This window comes from Aethalodelphis obliquidens, unplaced genomic scaffold (assembly GCF_003676395.1).
Source record: "Aethalodelphis obliquidens isolate GAN/ISIS:26980383/991018 unplaced genomic scaffold, ASM367639v1 scaffold89, whole genome shotgun sequence".
Taxonomy (NCBI): Eukaryota; Metazoa; Chordata; class Mammalia; order Artiodactyla; family Delphinidae; genus Aethalodelphis; species Aethalodelphis obliquidens.
In genome coordinates this window covers 3,390,889-3,410,119 of record NW_020838033.1, presented here as the reverse complement: position 1 = coordinate 3,410,119, position 19,231 = coordinate 3,390,889, and the positions used below count along the sequence as shown (strand labels likewise).

The 19,231-nt window shown below is 57.6% G+C and overlaps 1 protein-coding gene across 1 annotated transcript in view; it reads left to right on the top strand.

The window, feature by feature from the left end:
* The window catches only part of SRCIN1 (SRC kinase signaling inhibitor 1), a 66,739-nt gene that overhangs the window by 34,243 nt on the left and 13,265 nt on the right, over positions 1-19,231 (top strand). Inside the window, exons 5-19 of the mRNA XM_027094348.1 lie at positions 3,103-3,298; positions 3,930-4,128; positions 4,580-4,673; positions 5,145-6,031; positions 7,103-7,195; positions 7,442-7,485; positions 7,778-7,965; positions 9,096-9,271; positions 14,343-14,473; positions 14,568-14,715; positions 15,056-15,302; positions 15,752-15,986; positions 17,563-17,717; positions 18,004-18,156; positions 18,719-18,841. Coding sequence (XP_026950149.1) covers positions 3,103-3,298; positions 3,930-4,128; positions 4,580-4,673; positions 5,145-6,031; positions 7,103-7,195; positions 7,442-7,485; positions 7,778-7,965; positions 9,096-9,271; positions 14,343-14,473; positions 14,568-14,715; positions 15,056-15,302; positions 15,752-15,986; positions 17,563-17,717; positions 18,004-18,156; positions 18,719-18,841 — 3,069 coding nt within the window. The remainder of the gene's footprint in view (positions 1-3,102; positions 3,299-3,929; positions 4,129-4,579; positions 4,674-5,144; positions 6,032-7,102; positions 7,196-7,441; positions 7,486-7,777; positions 7,966-9,095; positions 9,272-14,342; positions 14,474-14,567; positions 14,716-15,055; positions 15,303-15,751; positions 15,987-17,562; positions 17,718-18,003; positions 18,157-18,718; positions 18,842-19,231) is intronic.

The following is a 19,231-nucleotide window of genomic DNA, read 5'->3' as shown; positions in this document are numbered from 1 at the left end:
TTTTTTTTTTTTTTTTTTTTTTTGCGGTACGTGGGCCTCTCACTGCTGTGGCCTCTCCCGTTGTGGAGCACAGGCTCCGGACGCGCAGGCTCAGCAGCCATGGCTCACGGGCCCAGCCGCTCCGCGGCATGTGGGATCTTCCCGGCCCGGGGCACGAACCCGTGTCCCCTGCATTGGCAGGCGGACTCTCAACCACTGTGCCACCAGGGAAGCCCACCCCCCAGTGTCTTCTTGCTCCAAACATCTTGTTTGCATGCATCCTCCCAGAGAAAAGTTCTTGAATCAGAGAATCACGGAATTGTAGTCGTGGCATCAGGCATATAGCCTTTCTGGAGGAAGCAGTAGAGCATAGGGGTTCAATGCACGCGGCCAAGGGCCAGGCTGCCTGGTGGTGAATTCCAGTCTGCTACTAACTAGCTGGGTGACCTGGGGCAAGTTCCATAATTCTCTGAGCCTTGGTTTCTCCTCCATAAAATGGAACCGTATCTACATCATAGAGTTGTTGTAAAGGTAGAAGAAACACGAGACTGCATGTCTTAAGCACAGTGCCTGGCTCATGGCGAGCCTTACCTCATTAGCTATTAGCATCCTGGAATCACCTTGGGAACTTGTCAAAAACCTTGAACCCCAGGCTCCAAGCCCCAGAGATTCAGAGTTAGTGAATGTGGGGCACTGGAAAGAGTGTTTTTAAAAGCTCCCAAGTGATTCTGTCCTAGCCTGTGGACAGCTTTTGGGAATCTCAGATCCTAGTCTGACTGCCCCACTCAGGGTTCCGTCTGCCTGATCTCTGACCAGGAGTCATCGGTTCCTCACTGGAGCATCTCCAGGGACCGGTGCTCACTGCGTCCGATCTTTGGGAAGCCCTCTCCTATCTTTGGAGAGCTCCGCTTAAATTACTGTTTTGTTCTCTTGCCATCTCCCTCTAGTCAGGAAGTCCTTCTGGATGTCTCACTGTTTTTCTGCTCTGTTGTCCCAGCCCAGGGCTGGAGAGACATGCTAATGGGCTTTCTCTCTTCTCAAGAGGGTTTTCTACAAAGGCTGTGAGAATGGAAAGGCGCCCAGGAGGCCAGGATGGAGACAGGAACCGGTGGGGCAGGGAATGTGAGCATCTCTTCTCGCAGGGTTCCCTGGGCAGCCTTCTCAGTCCCTAGGATCCCTGCCCCTCCTTCATTCTGGCCCTTGTTCCATCTTCTTATTGGCAACTCACTTGTGCCCCCCAGGCACCGTGGCCACCTCCTACTCTTCATCCCTGCTAGCTGCCTCATTTTGCCTGAATTCTGTAGCCCTTCATCCATACTAGCCTGGCAACCACTGACCTTCCAGTTGCCTGGCAACCTCATGACCACCAGACCAGGCCTGGTTCCCCACACTGGGAAGAGAGAAGGGCGTAGGCCAGCACTGGTGATCAGCCTAGAACTGAGCTGCAGGGTCCAAAGTCTGGGCACAGGCATTCCCCCAGTGGGTCCAGTTGCTACGCTGCCTCCCTCCTCCCCAGAACCATGCCCACCCGCTGGTCAAGGCATTGTGCTTGAGGCTGGATGCCCGCTAATGTCCCCAAATCTGACCTGCTGTATCTCCAAGCCCTTGAGGACACTTTGGGGACAGCTGGGCACACTGTCCATCAGAGGAAGATGTTCTCTCTTTTCGAGAGTGCTAATCCGACTGGAACATTAAATTGAGTTAATAAGAAGATGGAGATTAATTAGGGTTTAATCAGGACTTGGGGATGGAGGGAGCTGAGGAGAATAAATACTTCCTTTTTAGAGACACTTTTACTGTTTTTAAAAAAATTATAAAGATGATACATTCTGATTGTGCAAAGTTCACCCGGCAGAGAAATGTATAAAGTAGAAAGGGAATGCTCTGTCTCAACCCCAAATAACCAGTGTTAATGGTTTTGAAAGATTTGTTGCTGTTGAAGATAGGCAATATATTTTATAGAAAAATACAATTGGGCAACATGATTTTTTTCTTGATAACATGTATACGTGTGATACATCTAATATATATATAACGTTACATAACAGGGAATGATGTAGGTCTGATTCAGTATCTTTCTCCCTTAAATAGATGGGTTTCTGACAGCAGCCAGGTTTGAGGGGAGGGGCTGGAGCAGACTGGCAGGAGCTGTGGCCCTGAGTGACAGCCCCAGCTTTCGGCCAGAAGTAGGCTCTTGAAGTGCGATTGAAATCAGGGCATCCCCTCTCCCAAGGAGAAAGTAATCGAGCTGTCCCTGGGGCAGGGAGTGGTCACTGGGTGACAGCCTTCCCTGGCCCCAGCCAGGTATCACCCTCAGCTGTGGCTTCGGGGCAAGGGGCTGCTACGTTGGTACTGGAGGAGGCTTTTCTGGGAGGCTAGCCAGGCAGGTTGGCTGTGTGGCAGCGTGTGCCATGCAGGGAGGGGCTGAGGCCTGGCACTTATGCCATGTGCTCGTGTGGGCTGAGCATGTGCACTGCATGTACTAGGCAGGTAGTCTGTGCGAAACTGGGGTCCACCTGGCTTTGGGAGGTTTGGGGTGGTCCTCCCAGTCACTCTAAGTCCAGGACATTGTTCCCAACTCTGTGAGGGCCCATACCTCCCAGAGCTGGGATCCTGGGGTCCCTAGCTCTCTGCTTTCTCCCTGCTTCCCGCCCCCACCCCAACCCTCTGAACTCCACGAAGGATAAGTTCATCGCTCGCGAATCCGCCGCTTAATTAATGTCTGGAACTAATGCCCCAATTTGCTCAACGATTCTGCGGCTCACCTCGGTGACACATTTGTGTTCTTGTTGTCCTTTGGAATCTTAAAATAGCGGGTGTGCCCATGGCTCCCGCTCAGATGGTTTCTTGTCTGGCTTCCCAGGGTGCCTGAGTCCTTTGCCCACTCCTTACCTGCTGGGTGTCCCAGGGAGGCCAAGGCCCCAAGAGGTTGGGGAACTCTCCTGCAGCCACACAGCGAGTCTGGAATCCAGGAGACCCTCCGGGGGTGTGTGTGTGTGTGTGTGTGTGTGTGTGTGTGTGTCTCACTGGCTGGTTGGCTGGGGCTCCCTGGGCCTGGATGGGGGCAATGGGCAGAGTGAAGGGGTCATTCCTGGTTCCTCTTGCCCCGCCCTGCCCCTGCAGACCCGCAGCTCGCGCCACACTCAGGGAGCCCAGCCTGGGCTGGCAGACCAGGCGGCCAAGCTGTCGTACGCCTCCGCTGAGTCACTGGAGACCATGTCGGAGGCGGAGCTGCCCCTGGGCTTCAGTAGGATGAACCGCTTCCGACAGAGCCTGCCCCTCTCCCGCTCAACCAGCCAGACGAAGCTGCGCTCTCCAGGTACTGCCTGTCCATCTTCCCTCCAGGCTACTGGCTCCTCCCTCTTCTCTGCTCACCCTGGAACCCTCTCCAGCCCCTTTATCACTCCCTCTCTCCTCAACCATCTTTCTAGTAAGCCTCTGGCTCCCTTCCCCCATACCCATCTTCCCCCCTCCCCCCAGCAATCTCCTCCCCACAAGACCTCTCCCTCCTCTGTGGCTCCCTTTCCAACTTTCCTCCACTTCTCTCTTCTCTCACTTCTCTCTCCCTCAGCACCCTCTGCCCTGTCCCTCTCTCTCCAAGCCTCCTCTCTCCCTTAGGCGTCTCTCTCACCCCCTTCAGCAGCCCCCCTTTCCTTCATCTCCTCCCTTCTCACCTCTCTCCCCCAAAGCAACCACTCACTCTCAGTTTCTGCCCCACCTGCTCCTGTCCCCAATTCCATTTCCTCGTCCAGACTCCAACCTGCCTGGGGTCGAGGAGGTGCCTTAAGGGGCCGGCAGCATGAGGAGTGCCTGGGTGCACCTGCACTCCGGGGCGGCATCCGGCCTCAGACCCTGCCTCTGCGGGACCAGCGCGGCTCCCCAAGACTCCCCGGGCCGCCGGCGTGGTGGTGATAGCGGCCCTGACAGCGAGGGCGGCGTCTCCTTCGCAGGGGTGCTGTTCCTGCAGTTCGGGGAGGAGACTCGGCGCGTGCACATCACGCACGAGGTCAGCAGCCTGGACACGCTGCACGCACTCATCGCGCACATGTTCCCGCAGAAACTCACCATGGGCATGCTGAAGTCGCCCAACACAGCCATCCTCATCAAGGACGAGGCTCGCAACGTCTTCTACGAGTTGGAGGACGTCCGGTGGGCGTGGCCCCGGGGGGGAATGGGGTGGGCCTCCCCATACTCCTCCTCTGAGGGGGGGTTCGACGCCGCAGGTCATTCCCCAGCCCCCTCCTGACCCAACCTCAGCCCTAACCCCTCTCCTCCCGGAGCCCTACAGCCCCGCCCCCTTCTTCGGTCATCCCGGCCCCACCCCCTCCCTTTAAATCATCCACCCCTGCTGATTGGCCTTGGCTTGAGCTAACCTGAAAATGGCTCCTGAGGCCGAGAAGGTGTACGGGGTGGAAGCTGCTGAGTGTGTGTGTGTTGGTGGCAGGCAGTCCGAGGCACGAGATCCACTGAGCAGGGAGTTAGGAAGGGGTTGGGGCTCGCGGCCCTTCTTGGGCACCCCTCTTCCGTCTGCCTGGAGTAGCTTCCTCTCCTCATCACAGGGCTGGGGGATGGTGACCCTCTGCACCCCTCCCGCCCCCAGGGACATCCAGGACCGCAGTATTATCAAGATCTATAGGAAGGAGCCACTCTACGCCGCTTTCCCTGGCTCACACCTCACCAACGGGGACCTCCGGGTATGGCTGGGGAGGCCCCGGGCATTGGGGAGGCTGGGCAGATGGGGTCCAGGAGCACAGAGTCTAGTCACTTGTCACCAGGGACAGCTTTGGAGAAGGGAATGTGGAGGCTGAAGCAGAGGGTGGCCTCCATTAATTGTGGAGTCATGGAGGAGTCCTTCCCCTCATCTGCCACTTTCCCCTCTTGTCCGATCAGATTTCTCGAACCCGCCTCTAAATATTCTAGGAGACCTCTCTCAGCAGCCACCCCTTACCTTTTCGCTTCCCATCCCCCACCATAGGGTGGGCTGGGGGTCGCTCCTCTGGTGCCTCTCCCTCCACCACTTCTTCCTCCGTGCTGAGAGCCCTGAAGGGAAAGGGGCCCAAGATGCAGCAGGAGGGTGGGAAGGCAGAGAACAGAAGGGACTTCCTAAGCGTCAGGGGGGAGCTGCTGGCTCAAGTAAGAAGCAAGGGATCCCCCTTTGTGACCAGCCCTGTCCGGTTCGGGGGCTGTGTTCTGCACAGAGAGAGATGGTGTATGCGTCGCGGGAGTCGTCGCCCACGCGGCGCCTCAACAACCTGTCGCCCGCGCCGCACCTGGCCTCCAGTTCGCCGCCGCCGGGGCTACCGTCGGGGCTGCCGTCGGGCTCGCCGTCGCGCTCGCGCCTATCGTACGCCGGGGGGCGCCCGCCCTCCTACGCCGGCAGCCCCGTGCACCACGCAGCCGAGCGGCTGGGAAGCGCCCCCGCCGCCCCGGGCGTTAGCCCGAGCCCCAGCGCCATCCTGGAGCGGCGCGATGTGAAGCCGGATGAGGACCTGGCGGGCAAGGCGGGCGGCATGGTGCTGGTGAAGGGCGAGGGCCTCTACGCCGACCCCTACGGGCTGCTCCACGAGGGCCGCCTGAGCCTAGCCGCGGCCGCCGGCGACCCATTCGCCTACCCGGGCGCCGGTGGCCTGTACAAGCGCGGCTCGGTGCGCTCACTCAGCACTTACTCGGCCGCTGCGCTGCAGTCCGACCTGGAGGACTCACTGTACAAGGCGGCGGCCGGAGGCGGCCCGCTCTACGGCGACGGCTACGGCTTCCGCCTGCCGCCCTCGTCGCCGCAGAAGCTGGCCGACGTGGCTGCGCCCCCCGGGGGCCCCCCACCGCCGCACAGCCCCTACTCGGGGCCGCCCAGCCGCGGCTCGCCGGTGCGCCAGTCCTTCCGCAAGGACTCAGGCTCCTCGTCTGTCTTCGCCGAGAGCCCCGGAGGCAAGACCCGCAGCACCGGGGGCTCCTCGACGGCTGGAGTCCCCCCTCCCGAGCTCTTCCCCGGGCCTGGGGAGCGCCCGCTCGTTGGGTTCGGGCCGCCTGTGCCAGCCAAGGACACGGAGACCAGGTGAGGGACGCTGACGAGGCCCGGGGCTGCGCGGGTGGGGTGGGGAGAGGGGACACGGCAGAGTCCGTGGCAGGTTGTGTCCTGGACTCTCAGACCCGGGAATCCTTATAGACCCGGAGTAGCCTTGAGGGGTCGCCAGAGTAACTTGCCGTGGCAGGGAAGGCACTGGAAAGACGTTTCATCTGCAAAGCCTGAGAGCTGGATGAGAGGGCCCCAGACAAGGACCCTGGAGACCTGGGTTTGCATCCGGTCCCTGAGCCTCAGTTTCCCCAATTGATATTGAGGCTGAAGTAGAACTCTTTATTTAGTGCCTTTCCTGCTCAGACACAGAATGTGCCGCCATGAGAGCTGTCCAGCACAGGGCCGGCTGAAGTCCACTGGGGAGGGGGTGCTGGTAAGAAGTGGGGATGGGGAGAGAGGCACATTTCTTTAAGTAGCCTCCGAGCTGGGGAACTCTTGCCCATCATTCAGCTCCCTGCTAAGGGTGCAAGGCTGGAGGAGGTAACCAGGGCACTGAGCTGCCCCCCTCTGCCCTCAAGCAGCACTGCTAAGAGGTGAGAAGAAACGATTCATTCACACAGCTTTCTTGTGGCCTGTGTGCCAGGCACTGCACTGGCCACTGTTTATGCCAAGCTGAGCAAACACGGTTCCTGCCCTGCCTAGTGAGGGAGACACAGCAAAAAATACTTGTTCTTCCCTTGGGAGGGTGTACTCCTCAAGGCTGTTGGGGACTCTGGGATGGCTTCAGAGGAGAGGGTAGGGAGGAGGGCATGCTGGCAGGGGGAATACATGTGCAGAGACCCAGAGTGACCTGGGTGGGGCCCATTAGGGAGCCAGTGATGAGAGATGAGTCTGCAGAGGGAGGGGGTGACTGTCAGACAGGGAAGGGCCTTTCCAATGTTGGGGGTGGGCTGTGGACCCTTAGGCAGTGGGACCCTTTGAACTGTCTGTGCGCTGGTGGCTGGGGAGGGAATGGTATTTCCTCTAATTATCCATCTTAGGAATGGGGCGCTGGGCAGGAGGGACCCCATGCCCAGAGATGGGGTTGCTCAAAGCCACCGTCTTCCCCAGGGAGCGCATGGAGGCCATGGAGAAGCAAATTGCTAGCCTCACTGGCCTGGTGCAGAGTGCCCTACTGCGAGGCTCGGAGCCGGAGACCCCCAGGTGAGGTGTTTCTCCCAGCACCACTGCCCAGGCATGTGGGTGGGCAAGAGGGAGGGAAGGCGAGCAGCAGGAGCCCTGGGCTCAGCTCAGCCAAGGTCTCATCGTTTTGCCCTGGGTGAATCGCCTCCCTTCTCTGGGACTCCATCCTGAGACCAGGGGGCTGGAGGAGTTTATGTTAAGGTCTCGCCCAGCTTTGCCAGTCTGGGGCCTGGACCCCCTGATGGCCATCTTTCCCCTGTGCCACAGTGAGAAGATTGAAGGCTCCAATGGAGCAGCCACCCCCTCAGCACGTGAGTGACCCTTCTCCCCTCCCCCACAGGTTCTTGCCCTCTCTGAGCCTCCGATTCCTAATCTGTAAAGTGGCTACATCACCAGGCTTCAGTGGATAAATGAGTAGTCACCTTAGACCAAGATGCCTTTGCTCCGGCGCTTTGCTCCTCGCAGAGGGCTGACCACTAGTTGGGGCAGGGAGCCAGAGCCACGTCTCTCTGTGGCTGCTGTGTGGGGTCAGGAGTGGGGAGGACTTTACCCCAGGCTCACGATTTATTCCCTTTCTCCCGTCCTCGTGGTCCCTGTCTGCAGCCTGCGGGTCAGGCAGCCGGAGCAGCGGGGCCACCCCAGTGTCCGGCCCTCCCCCGCCCTCGGCCAGCAGCACGCCTGCGGGGCAGCCCACTGCCATCAACCGTTTGCAGATGCAGCTACACCTGCGTGGCCTGCAGAACAGCACCAATGACCTGCGCAGCCAGCTTCAGCAATTGCGGAAGCTCCAGGTACCACCCTCTCCGGGGCCTCGCCCTGGATCCCGCTTCCTCAAACCCCGCCCCGCCAGAACCCGCCCACGAAACTCCTTCCTGCGAGTCTGCCCCATCCCGAGGCCCTCCGCCGCTCACTGGGTTGCTCTCCGAAACCCTCCTCGAACTCTCGCCACCTCGCTGAGTCTCTACTCCCTCACCAAGCCCCCATCCCTCGCCCGTGTCCCCCTCACTGAGCCCTCTTGCCCCTTTCCTTAATCCTCACCGCTCTCCTGAAGCCCCAATGCACCTCACTGAGCCCCCATCTCCGGTCAGTATCCCTCAGGGCAGTCCCTGTCCCTTCCTGCCCCGCATTCTCTACCCCCTCCCCTCCCTTGGGCGGAAGCCCTTCCCCCAGATCCCCTCAGCTCTCCCTTCCTCAGCCCACACAGTCTTGCCGGGCCCGCCCCGCCTGGCAGATGGTCCCACCAGTCAGGAGCCTGGCATCGCTGTGCCCGCTCCTCGAGAGTATCCCAGGGTCCGTCAGGTGAGAATAATGAGTAGAGACAGGCTGGAGAGGGGGCAGAGAGTTGCCATCTGGGCAATGGGTAAGATCTCGCCCACCCCCACCTTTGCCCCAACTCGGCCTTAGAACTCGGTTTTCCCGGCGCAGCCACGGAAGCTCTATCAAACCCCAGTGCTTGAGTCCTTCATCGAAGCCATAGCCATGCAGCCGCAAGGTGGGCAGGGCCCTACGTAGGGCCACCCCTTGCCCCCCAAACATCCGCTATCCCGTTCTCCTGCCTCAGTATTTACCCAGAACGAAACGTTTTCCTCCGCCCCCCACCATCTTACCCCCTCGCTGCAGCTAACCGCCACAGCCATGCAGCTGCACCTTCTGCAGGGCCCAACTTGGCACTCCTCCCTCCACTATCCCAGGCCGTTCTCCTCCTGCCTCTATTCTTCCCCAGAACTAAGCCCTCGGCCTGTGCCCCGCCCCCGCCATCCCACCCTTTCACTGCTGCTCACGGCCACAGCCGAGCATTGGTATCTTCCATGGAGCTTGCCCCACGTAGGGCTCTCCTCTGCCTGCCTCCTCCTAGCCCTCTCCCGGCTGCGCGCCTCCGTTCCCTCCCACCCGCGTCCATCGGTCCATCTGCCTCCCGCAGCTACAGAACCTGGAGTCTTTGCGCGCGCTGCTGAAGGGCACGGAGGCGGAGCTGAGCATGCGCGTGTCGGAGGCGGCGCGGCGGCAGGAGGACCCGCTGCAGCGGCAGCGCACCCTAGTGGAAGAGGAGCGGCTGCGCTACCTCAACGACGAGGAGCTCATTACCCAGCAGCTCAAGTGAGGCGGGGCCCAGCTTTGGAGGGAGGGCTGGGGGTGCGGCCTGGGTGGCCGGCAACCTGGTTTCACGGGGAGGCGAAGCTCCCTTCCTTCTGAATCACAGGTGACGTTCTGAAGCCTGATTTCCTTCTCCTCTGTGGCCTGATTTCTCTGTGACCCACAAACCTTTGACCATCTGGCACAATTCCTGTTTTCTTTTTTTCTGGCTTGATGCCTGCTTTTGCTATAGTTTTGCTTCCTAACGGTCCACAGTCTGGCTTCCCCGTGGCCTGCAGCCTTACTCTCATGCGTCCAGCTGCCCGATATCACTCTGCCCTCTGCCTGCTTTCATTCTGGCCTGTGACCCGTGCAAACTGACCCTCGAGTATTCAGGTGGAGCTTTCAGGTGTGGCCAGCTTGGTCAGCTTGGCGCTGACCAGTCACGGTCGCCACCACTCCAATTCTCTGATCTCTGAGACCAGGTATAGCCAAGGAGAACCCTCCTCCCGTCCTAGTGCAGCTGAAACAGGGCTCCAGGAATAGAGAACACCCCACCCCCAAATGCTTAGACATGGAAGGGTTAACAGAAGACAGTCCTCTGCTCCAAATTTAACAAATGGCTGTCTGGCCAAGATTCGATTGTCTGGCACCATTGAAGGGAGAAGCTGCCTGCCGCTGTCCATCCACTGAGTGAGCGGCCCCAGCCCACTGCAGCCTTCCCTGGTCAGTCCCTGGGGTCTGAGACAGAGGCCCTGCTCCTCCATCTGGTCTCCCTCTAGGTGGTTCAGGGCACAAGGGGCCTGAGGTCCAGCTCCAACACTGAGAGGCTGTTTGATCACGATAGTTTTTGCCCTTCTCTGCACTTCAGCTTCTTCACCTGTGCCCCGTATTAAGATTTTCGCAATTCTTCCCAGAGAGGACTTGGATTCTACTGGTCAGCGACTCGGAGCCAGGGAGGCTGCTCAGAGGAGCCCAGCTTTCTCACCAAGCTCATAATTGGCTGTATTACTTGCAAGGGGCTACTTGAAAAGGGTCCCTGCTCCTCAGTCTTGGGCGCACAGCCTATAAGTACATGTGCTTTTCAGTGAGGCACAGGGCAAAGATTCTCATGACCCCTTGTGGCTGAGATGAAATAAGGGGCCATCCCACTTGGAAATAAGCTGGTGGCAGCCACTGCATCACCCCTAGTGTGACAGCTGAGTGTCAACTCTTGTCAGATCTCCAAGTAGACTGATGGCTGCCAACCCCCTTACCCAGGGAATTCCATTTACTCGACTTTCCTGTCCCCTTTTTGCCCCTTTTTATTCAGCACAGAGGAGCGGGGTTGGAATTTTCAAAAGGAACTTTACTGAGACATTAAAGGAAAATAAAAGGAAATATAAAAGTACAGAGGCAGAAGGGATGAAAGGATGTATTTATGCTCCTGTCATATGAGTGTCTGGTCCTCAGCTTCCTGGGGGCCTCAGTTCTCCAGCAGTACACAGACGCCCTACCCGCTGCCCTGTTATCAAACCCATTGCTCAGACTGCTCACTTGAGAGAGCTTGGGGGCTGATATATGCTTCCGGCAGGATTCTCCATCTGCTTCGAAAGGAGTTCCTGCCCTTTTTTGGGTGGGGCTTGGGCTGCACACCAGCACTGCAGTGGCTTCGGCCTGGCCAGGGGGACATCCCTGCCCAGCTCCCATAGCCTCCTGGCATTAAGTCAGCCAGCAGGCCCCCTGCTGTGGCTGCAGCCCCTGGACACTTGCTCTTGCTCGGCTTCACTCTGCCCCTTCCTTTTGCCCCCTGGCATCTTGCTGGGAGTAAAGGCTGATTCGGTGCTTACTCCGCTTGGCTCACTCACTTGACCTTCTAGCCAAGCGCTTGAGCGCTGTCTAGACGTTGCCCTTAGGGAAAGCCTCTGCTGACTGAGACCTTTTGGCCTCTGGAGCATAATGTGACCCAACCCAGGACCAGCTCTGTAAGCATGTGACCTGTGTAATCGCACAGGGCCCCATGCTTGGGAAGGCCCATGCTTGGTTTAATGCTCTGCTGTCACTATCTTGAAATTCTTAATTTTTAAACGAGGGACAAAATCTTCATTTCGCTTTGGGACCCCCAAATTATATAGCTGGCTCTGTCCTGACCCTTACCTCTCAACTCCTCTAGAACTAAACCTGGGTCTGGAAACCCCACTACTTTCTGATCCCAATGCCTAGACTTGGGCTGGTCTGGACTCACTTGCAGAGCCTGCCCAGGTTATGGGCCCCCAAACTTTGGCAGATGGTAATGATCAGAAAATCGAGGTGCTAATTGAGCCTAAGGCGAGCCTTGTCCCTTCTGCCTGAGAGTTGCAGTGTTATTTCCTCCTGAAGGCTTACCTGAGTGCCCTTCCTCTGCAGAGTGATGTTTGAGAGTGACCATTTTACAAAACTGGTCCACCCTGAGCCAGTCAGGTTATCACACACATCAAAAGAGAGTTGTTCTTTCGCGTGTGGCGGAGGGAAGGCTGGGTGGGACAGTGGGTGGGTGTGGGGTGATGTTAGTCCAGTGTGGGAGGGAGATGCAGCAGAACCCAATGGCTGAAGTCAGACAGGAGTAGATCCTGCTTTGCCACAAAATAGTTGTGTGACCTTGGACAGGTTAGTTAATCTCTCTGAGGCTTTTTTTTTTAACAAAGCCCATTGTTAGGGTAGCTTAGTTAGGGTAGCTAATTAATTAGTTAGGTTAGCTGCTATAACAAATTGTATAATGGTTCAAAAGTAATCAATATACCTTTCTTTCTCATGGAACAGTATTGGTGGGTTAGCGGAATGGCTTTCCTCCACGCAGTCATTCAGGGACCCAGGCTAATGGAGGTTTTGCCATCTTCAATATGTGTCTTCCAAGATTATCCACAGGGTCATTGTCCTTCAACCAACAGGAAGGGGAAATGAGCATGGAGGAGCTTACATGGGAGGTTTTTAGGCGCCAGGTCTGGAAGCAGCATGTAACCCTTCCACTCGTATTCCATTCACTAGACCTCAGTCGAATGGCCACTTCTACCTGCAAGGGAGGCTGGGAAATGTAGTCTAGTGCCTAAGCTACTGTTTGTCTGTGTGTAAACTGGAGGTAATAATGGTTCCCACTCACAGGATTTGTTGTGAGGATTAAATAAGGTAAAGAAAGTGAAGAGATGAATGTGCGCCTGGCAGGCCATAAGGACTTAATACAAGATAGCTCTGTAACTGGTAGTGCTGACTCACAGGATTTTGTCCTTGGCTCCAATGTGATCTGTCTCTTCACCCGCTAGTTGGATGAAGATGTATAAAGCATGCTGATAAGATTTGCTGATGACACAGAGCTCTGAGGGGGAGCAAATCTGTTGGATGGTAGAACTGAGATTCAAAAGTTGTTCCTACATGGATGGTTGAGCTGAAATCCAACAGATGGGATTTGACAGGAATGTATGTAGAGTCCCGCATGTGGGTCAGGGACATCAGTGACTCAAGTACAGAACTGAGATGACCTACCTGGGCAGAGTTCCTTCTTTCATTTATTCATTCCTTCCATAATTATTTACCAGGCATTTATCCTGCTCTGGGCACCGTGCCAGGTGCTGGAAATCAGAGATGAATCAGAAAGACATGGTGTCTGCCTGCCTAGAGTTGCTTAGCCCAGGAAACAGGAGCTCCAGGGAGGAAGCAGACCCCCAACCCCAAGTGTAGGGAAGGGGGGAGAGGTTCCCACTGGGACCTGAGGATGAGTGGGAGTTAGTCACACATGTGCGTGCGTGCGTGTGTGTGTGGGGGTGCTAAACGGAGTGTTCTAGGCAGAGGAAATGGCATTATAGAGGCCCAGGGAGAGCAGCACATACGAGGACCTCAGCAATTCTGGATGGTTCTAAACAGAAGCAAGCCAGACGAGGAGGACAGTGGATGTAGCTGGAGGGAAAAGAAGAGCAGCTCCCAGGGACTGACCCCTTGCATTAGCTCATTTAATCCTCACAGTGGCCCCAGGAGGGAGGAACTCTTACCATCCCCATGTTTTTGGGTGAGGAAGTTGAGACCTGGAGACAGTCGGCAGCTGGGCCCGTGAGCCATGGCCGCTGAGCCTGCACGTCCGGAGCCTGTGCTCCGCAGCAGGAGAGGCCACAGCGGTGAGAGGCCCGCGTACCGCAAAAAAAAAAAAAAAAAAAAGAAAAATGTTGGGATCCATTTCGGATTCAAAACAGGCGGTGGTGACTTGGTGGTCTGATTTACATTTTAGAAATATGGAGGGTTTTAAAACGACACAAGGGCTTCCCTGATGGTGCAGTGGTTAAGAATCCACCTGCCAATGCAGGGGACACAGGTTCCAGCCCCAGTCCGGGAAGATCCCACATGCTGCGGAGCAACTAAGCCCGTGTGCCACAACTACTGAACCCGCGCTCTAGAGCCCGTGAGCCACAACTACTGAACCCGTGCACCACAACTACTGAAGCCTGCGCACCTAGAGCCTGTGCTCCGCAACAAGAGAGGCCACCTCAGTGAGAAGCCCGTGCACCGCCACTAAGAGTAGCCCCCGCTCGCCGCAACTAGAGAAAGCCTGAGCGCACCAACGAAGACCCAATGCAGCCAAATATAAATAAATAAATACATTTTTTAAAAAAGAAAAAAACCCCACAAGCTCAGCATAAACCATCTGAAAATTGAAAGCAGCTTTGTCATTGAGGAAAGAGGCTGAGTGTCTGGATCACTTGAGCAAAGGTAGATGCACGTGGCAGTGCCCCCCTGAAAAACAAGAGATTGTTTAGGAGCACATGCAACTGCCTCCAGTTCTCTGAAAAGCTGCCAGTTCCTCTGCTGTGTCCTTGGCATAATGAGAATCATAGTATGCAAGTTATCGGGAGGGAGATTTGGATTGATGTTAAGAAAGATCAGAACTTCAAAGAGGGGACCCAGGGCACCTGTTAGGGAGTGCTTCTAAGTCTCATCTCTGAAGTTTGGCTTTCTGATTTCACTTGGGCTTGTGGTCTGGTGAATGGCTTTTAATTTTGGTCTGATTGGTGGCCTGATTTCTTTCCAGCTGCCCAATTTCAGGGGGCTGGGCTGGGGCCAGAGGGGCTGAAAGGGTCTTTCTGTGTGGCTGCAGTGACCTGGAGAAGTCGGTGGAGAAGATCCAGAGGGACGTGTCTCACAACCACCGACTGGTGCCTGGGCCCGAGCTGGAAGAGAAGGCGCTGGTGCTGAAGCAGCTCGGGGAGACGCTGACTGAACTCAAGGGTGAGCCTGGGGGCACCCCACCCCCACCCCACTGCCTGTCCTCCCAATCCTCAGAGCTGCTCCCTCCCCAGCTCACTCCTTCCCTTCCCCTCAGCTCACTTCCCAGGCCTGCAGAGCAAGATGCGGGTAGTGCTGCGTGTGGAGGTGGAGGCAGTGAAGTTCCTGAAGGAGGAGCCACAGCGCCTGGATGGGCTCCTCAAGCGCTGCCGTGGGGTCACAGACACGCTGGCCCAGATCCGAAGGTCATACTATCCCTGAGTTCTTATCTCTGACCTCCAGTTTCCCAGTGAGGTCACATACTGAGCTAGATCGATAGGTCAACCTGACCCCTTATCCCAGTTCCCACAAAGCTCACTGGTGTGCCGACTGGATCTGCACCTCAGCTCTGATCTGTGGCCCCGTGCATGTTGTAGGCTTGGCCCTCCCATTTGCCGGATGCAGTCACTCCTCCCCAGGCCCTTCCACTTGTCCTGCAAGATCCCAGAGCCCTCCTCAAACCCCACCTCCCCCAGGCCAGGCTTCCCTCCCATGGGGCCACCATCCTGCAGGCCTCACAGCTGCTCCCAACTCTCCCAACCCCAGGCAAGTGGACGAAGGTGCATGGCCACCCCCCAGCAACCTCCTGAATCAGTCCCCCAAGAAGGTTACAGCCGAGACTGACTTCAACAAGAGCTTGGACTTTGAAATGCCACCCCCCAGCCCTCCACTGAAGCTCCACGAGATGAGCGGGCAAACCGAGGGGGCCCCTCCGACCCCGAAGGCGGGCAACCCCACCAAAGGCCTGGACACTCCTGGCAAGAGAAGCGTGGACAAGGCTGTGTCTGTTGAGGTGCTGGGCCCGGCACGGGGGGGCCAGAACTAGGCTCACACGTTCTCACCACCGTCCTAGATTGGCAGGTGCCAACACGTGGGGACTTGTTCCTGGGGGACGAGGAAGTCTGAGAAGCATACTGAGGGTGACATGAGTCCTGCTAGACAGAAAAGCATATTATAAACCTATGATAATCAAGGCAGTGTGGTGTTAGCATAAGAGTAGATTTTGTGCTCAGTGAGACAGAATAGAATGTCTAAAAGCAGGTCTAAGTTTATCCCAAGAGTAGTGTGTAATGAAGGTGGTATTCCAGGCTCACAGGGGAAGCATGTAATACTCAAGGAGAAGCCCGAGGCTCGGACCAAGTGGGAGGCTTCCTTTCCACTCCTTGCATGTGTGGCCGAGGCCCCAAAGGTCCAGGAGCAGGGCAGCCACTTCAGTCCTGACTGTCGACCCCTCCTCTCAAGGCTGCCGAGCGGGACTGGGAGGAAAAGCGGGCAGCCCTGACCCAGTACAGCGCCAAGGACATCAACCGGCTTCTGGAGGAGACACAGGCAGAGCTGCTGAAGGCCATCCCTGACCTGGACTGTGGGAGCAAGGCCCACCCAGGCCCAGCCCCCACCCCTGACCACAAGCCCCCCAAGCTGCCCCACGGTCAGAAGGCAACCCCCCGAACGGAGCCCAGTGGAAGGAGAGGCTCAGGTATGGGGGCAGGTAGGGGGCTGGCGAAGAGCCCAGAGGAGGGGAGCTCTCAGGTTGATGGGGGAGGCGCTTGGGAGTGAGAATCTTTGTGGTCAGGCTGCCAGAGGAGGGAGGTGCTGGCCTGCCCCTCGTCCACGAAGGGAGACCCAGAAGGACGGGATAGCACAGGACTCCATCCGGGGATTTTTCCCACTGCTCTGACTTCTGCTGAGAGGACCATGCAGGGAGGATGAGCAAGTCCAGGCAGAGGGTCGTCCCCCTGCACGTTCTGACCCAGTGTGTGTGCCAGAAACGAGGCTGTGGTGAGACGGGGTGCGGGTGCAGTGCTGAGCTATACGGACAGGGTTCCTGTGCTCCCCGAGCCTGTGAGAAACCCGAACCAGAAACGGCAATTGTAATTCACGCATTTATTCATTCCTGCCGCATATATTTGTTAAGCACCCACTGTCTGCTAGGTGCCGGGGATAAGGAGATAAGGCTGCTTTCAAAGAGCTTAAAATTTCCTGGGAGAATAATATTAACATCTGTGTTTATCAAGCACTTACTATGCGGCAAGAACTGCTCCAAATGCTTTTCTACGTATTAATCCTTATAATTTTGCAACAATCCCAGGAGGCAGATACAGCAATTATTTCCATTTTACAGATGAGGACACTAAGGCTCAGTGTGGTTAAGTAATCTGTCCCAGGCCATACCTTGTGTGTAAACCGGAAGTAGGATTCAGGTGCTAAATGCTGTCCTAGAGGAGGCCCTGGAAGGGCAGGAAGGGCTTCCCATGGAAGGGGACTTTCCATTGGAGCCTTGCATTTCCCTGGCCAGTGAGACAGGGCATTCCAGGGAGAAACAGCACATACAAATGCCTGGAGGTCTGTGTTTGGTGTTGCCCAGCTGGGTCCAGACCAAGGATTAGTAAGCAGAGCTGAAGCTGAAAGGTTGGCAGGCTCAGAGGGTGCTGGGCCAAGAAACTTGAACGTGGTTTGGGGTCATGGGGAATCGCTGGGGGATCAAAGGCTTGAGGGACTTTTCTGCAGGTTGCCCAGGAAGCAGCCCCCACCCCGGGAAGAATTGGGGGAAAGGAGAGCCTGGTGGGTGGGGTCAGACTCTCAGAATAGTACTCTCTCTCGATGGAGAAAGGATGAATGTCTGTGCAGGGCAGGGCTGAGGGGTGGGCAGGAAAGGGATGGATTAGAGCAGTGATTCTCAAACTTGAACGTGCACGTGAAATCACCTGGGGATCTGCTAGAATGTGGATTCTGATTCAGCAGCTCTGGGTGGGGTCTGTGCTTCTGCATTTCTAAGAAGCTCCCAGGTGCTGCCAATGCTGTTGTCCCACGGGCCACACTTTGAGTAGCGAGGGATGAGAGTGCTGTAAGGGGAGGAGCAGCAGGGCTTGGGGTCAGATTGCACGGGGAGGTAGGAGAGAAGGAGGAGGGGGCCTGTGTCCTTTCCCCTGCGCGTTCCTCTCCCTTCCTCGCTGGAGGAGGAAGCCAGGTTTATCCTAACCCTGGAGTCAGATGTGGCGCACAGACTCCAGGGTTACGAGTCCCCTGACCCCCAGTCCCTTGGCCTCCCGCAGATGAGCTGACAGTGCCCCGATACCGCACGGAGAAGCCCTCCAAGTCGCCCCCGCCGCCCCCTCCCCGCCGGAGCTTCCCCTCCTCCCATGGCCTGACCACCACACGCACTGGAGAGGTCGTGGTCACCAGCAAGAAGGACTCGGCCTTCATCAAGGTACCGCCACCGCTTGGGTAGGGGTCAGGGGGTCGAGTTGGGGGGATGCCTGAGATGACCTCTGGAGACTCTCTGGGGTGGTCCCCTCTATCAGAGGAAGTGGAAGGAAAGAAAGGAGGCTGGCCAGTGGTGACTCTGCTTCTGGCTTGGGCTCCCTCCGTGGCAAGGGGCCATCCTGGCAGTTGAGGAGCTGGGGCAGGTGGGAGATGGTCTGGAAGTGCTAGGGCCTAGGAGGCGAGCGGGAGGTGCCCAGAGCCTGGTCTCCATGGGGACCGGGCCCTTGCAGAAGGCCGAGTCTGAGGAGCTGGAGGTGCAGAAGCCCCAGGTGAAGCTGCGCCGAGCCGTGTCCGAGGTGGCCCGCCCGTCCTCCACGCCCCCCATCATGGCCTCTGCCGTCAAGGACGAGGACGACGAGGACCGCATCATCGCAGAGCTGGAGGTGGGTCAGGGGCGCACCTGGCCCCCCGAGTCATCAGCCAGGCCCCCTCCCTTTGCCTGTCAAGCTGACCCCAGGGTGAGGTGCCCGGACTAGGACAGGGGACTGGATTCTCGGGTCCCCACTGAGGCTGCTTCAGGAGCCTCTCCTCCTTGCCTCAGTTTCTTCTCCACTGTAAAATGGGGGAGGGGGTCTGAGGTCCCTCCCCACATGTTTGAGTTTTTTACTGTAGTGTCTGAGACACCCCGCAACTGCCCTGACACCTCCTGTGCTCTGAGACCCCCATCCCCTAGTGTTCTGAGAACAGAAGCTCTCACAGACTCGCCCATATACCTTGACCCCCTCCCAGTGCTGTAAGTCACCCAGACTCGAGTGTTCTCAGCACCCCTCCCCAGAGGCTGAAGACCTGGACCACCAGGGCCTCTGGTGGCCAGTGGCCATGGTGAGGGGCCAAGGAGGGCCAGCCCAGGCCACCCCCTCCCCATGAGTGCCTGGGTCAGAGCCCAGCACCCCCATCCTCCCTGTACCCCCTCCTCCAAACCTGCCCCCACCTTCTGCTCCCCAGGTGTTTGAGAGAAGCTCAGTGTCTCCCCTCCCCCCCACGCCCTGCCGCCAGCCGATCCCCACCTTGCTGTTCCCCCAGGACCCGGGGCCTCCTGGGGGCTCAGCCCCGGGCCCCACGTGGAAGGTAACGGGCTGCCCCCCACCTCTCACGGCGCTCTCTCTGCCTGTGCCTCCACGCTTCCTCTCCTCACTTCTCACACTAACCCGCTAGAACACCCGCTAGAACCTGCCAGTCACGTCCCTGAGTCCCGCCACTGCCACGGCCTCACCCCCTCCCCCGCCCCAAGGACGGGTGCATCACCCTTCCCTCCCTCTCCAGACTCCAGCAGCCTGGTACCTGGTGGCCCCCTTGGGGCCTTTCCTTACAGGCCTGATTCCGGGTCTGGGCTGTGGTGGGTGTTTTGTTCGTATCTGCAGCCAGAGTTTAGGTCTGGCCCGAAGCCCACGTTTTGTCTTTGGTCCAAGATTGGAGTTTGGATCGTGCTTGTTACACGACTTTAGGCCCAACTCAAAG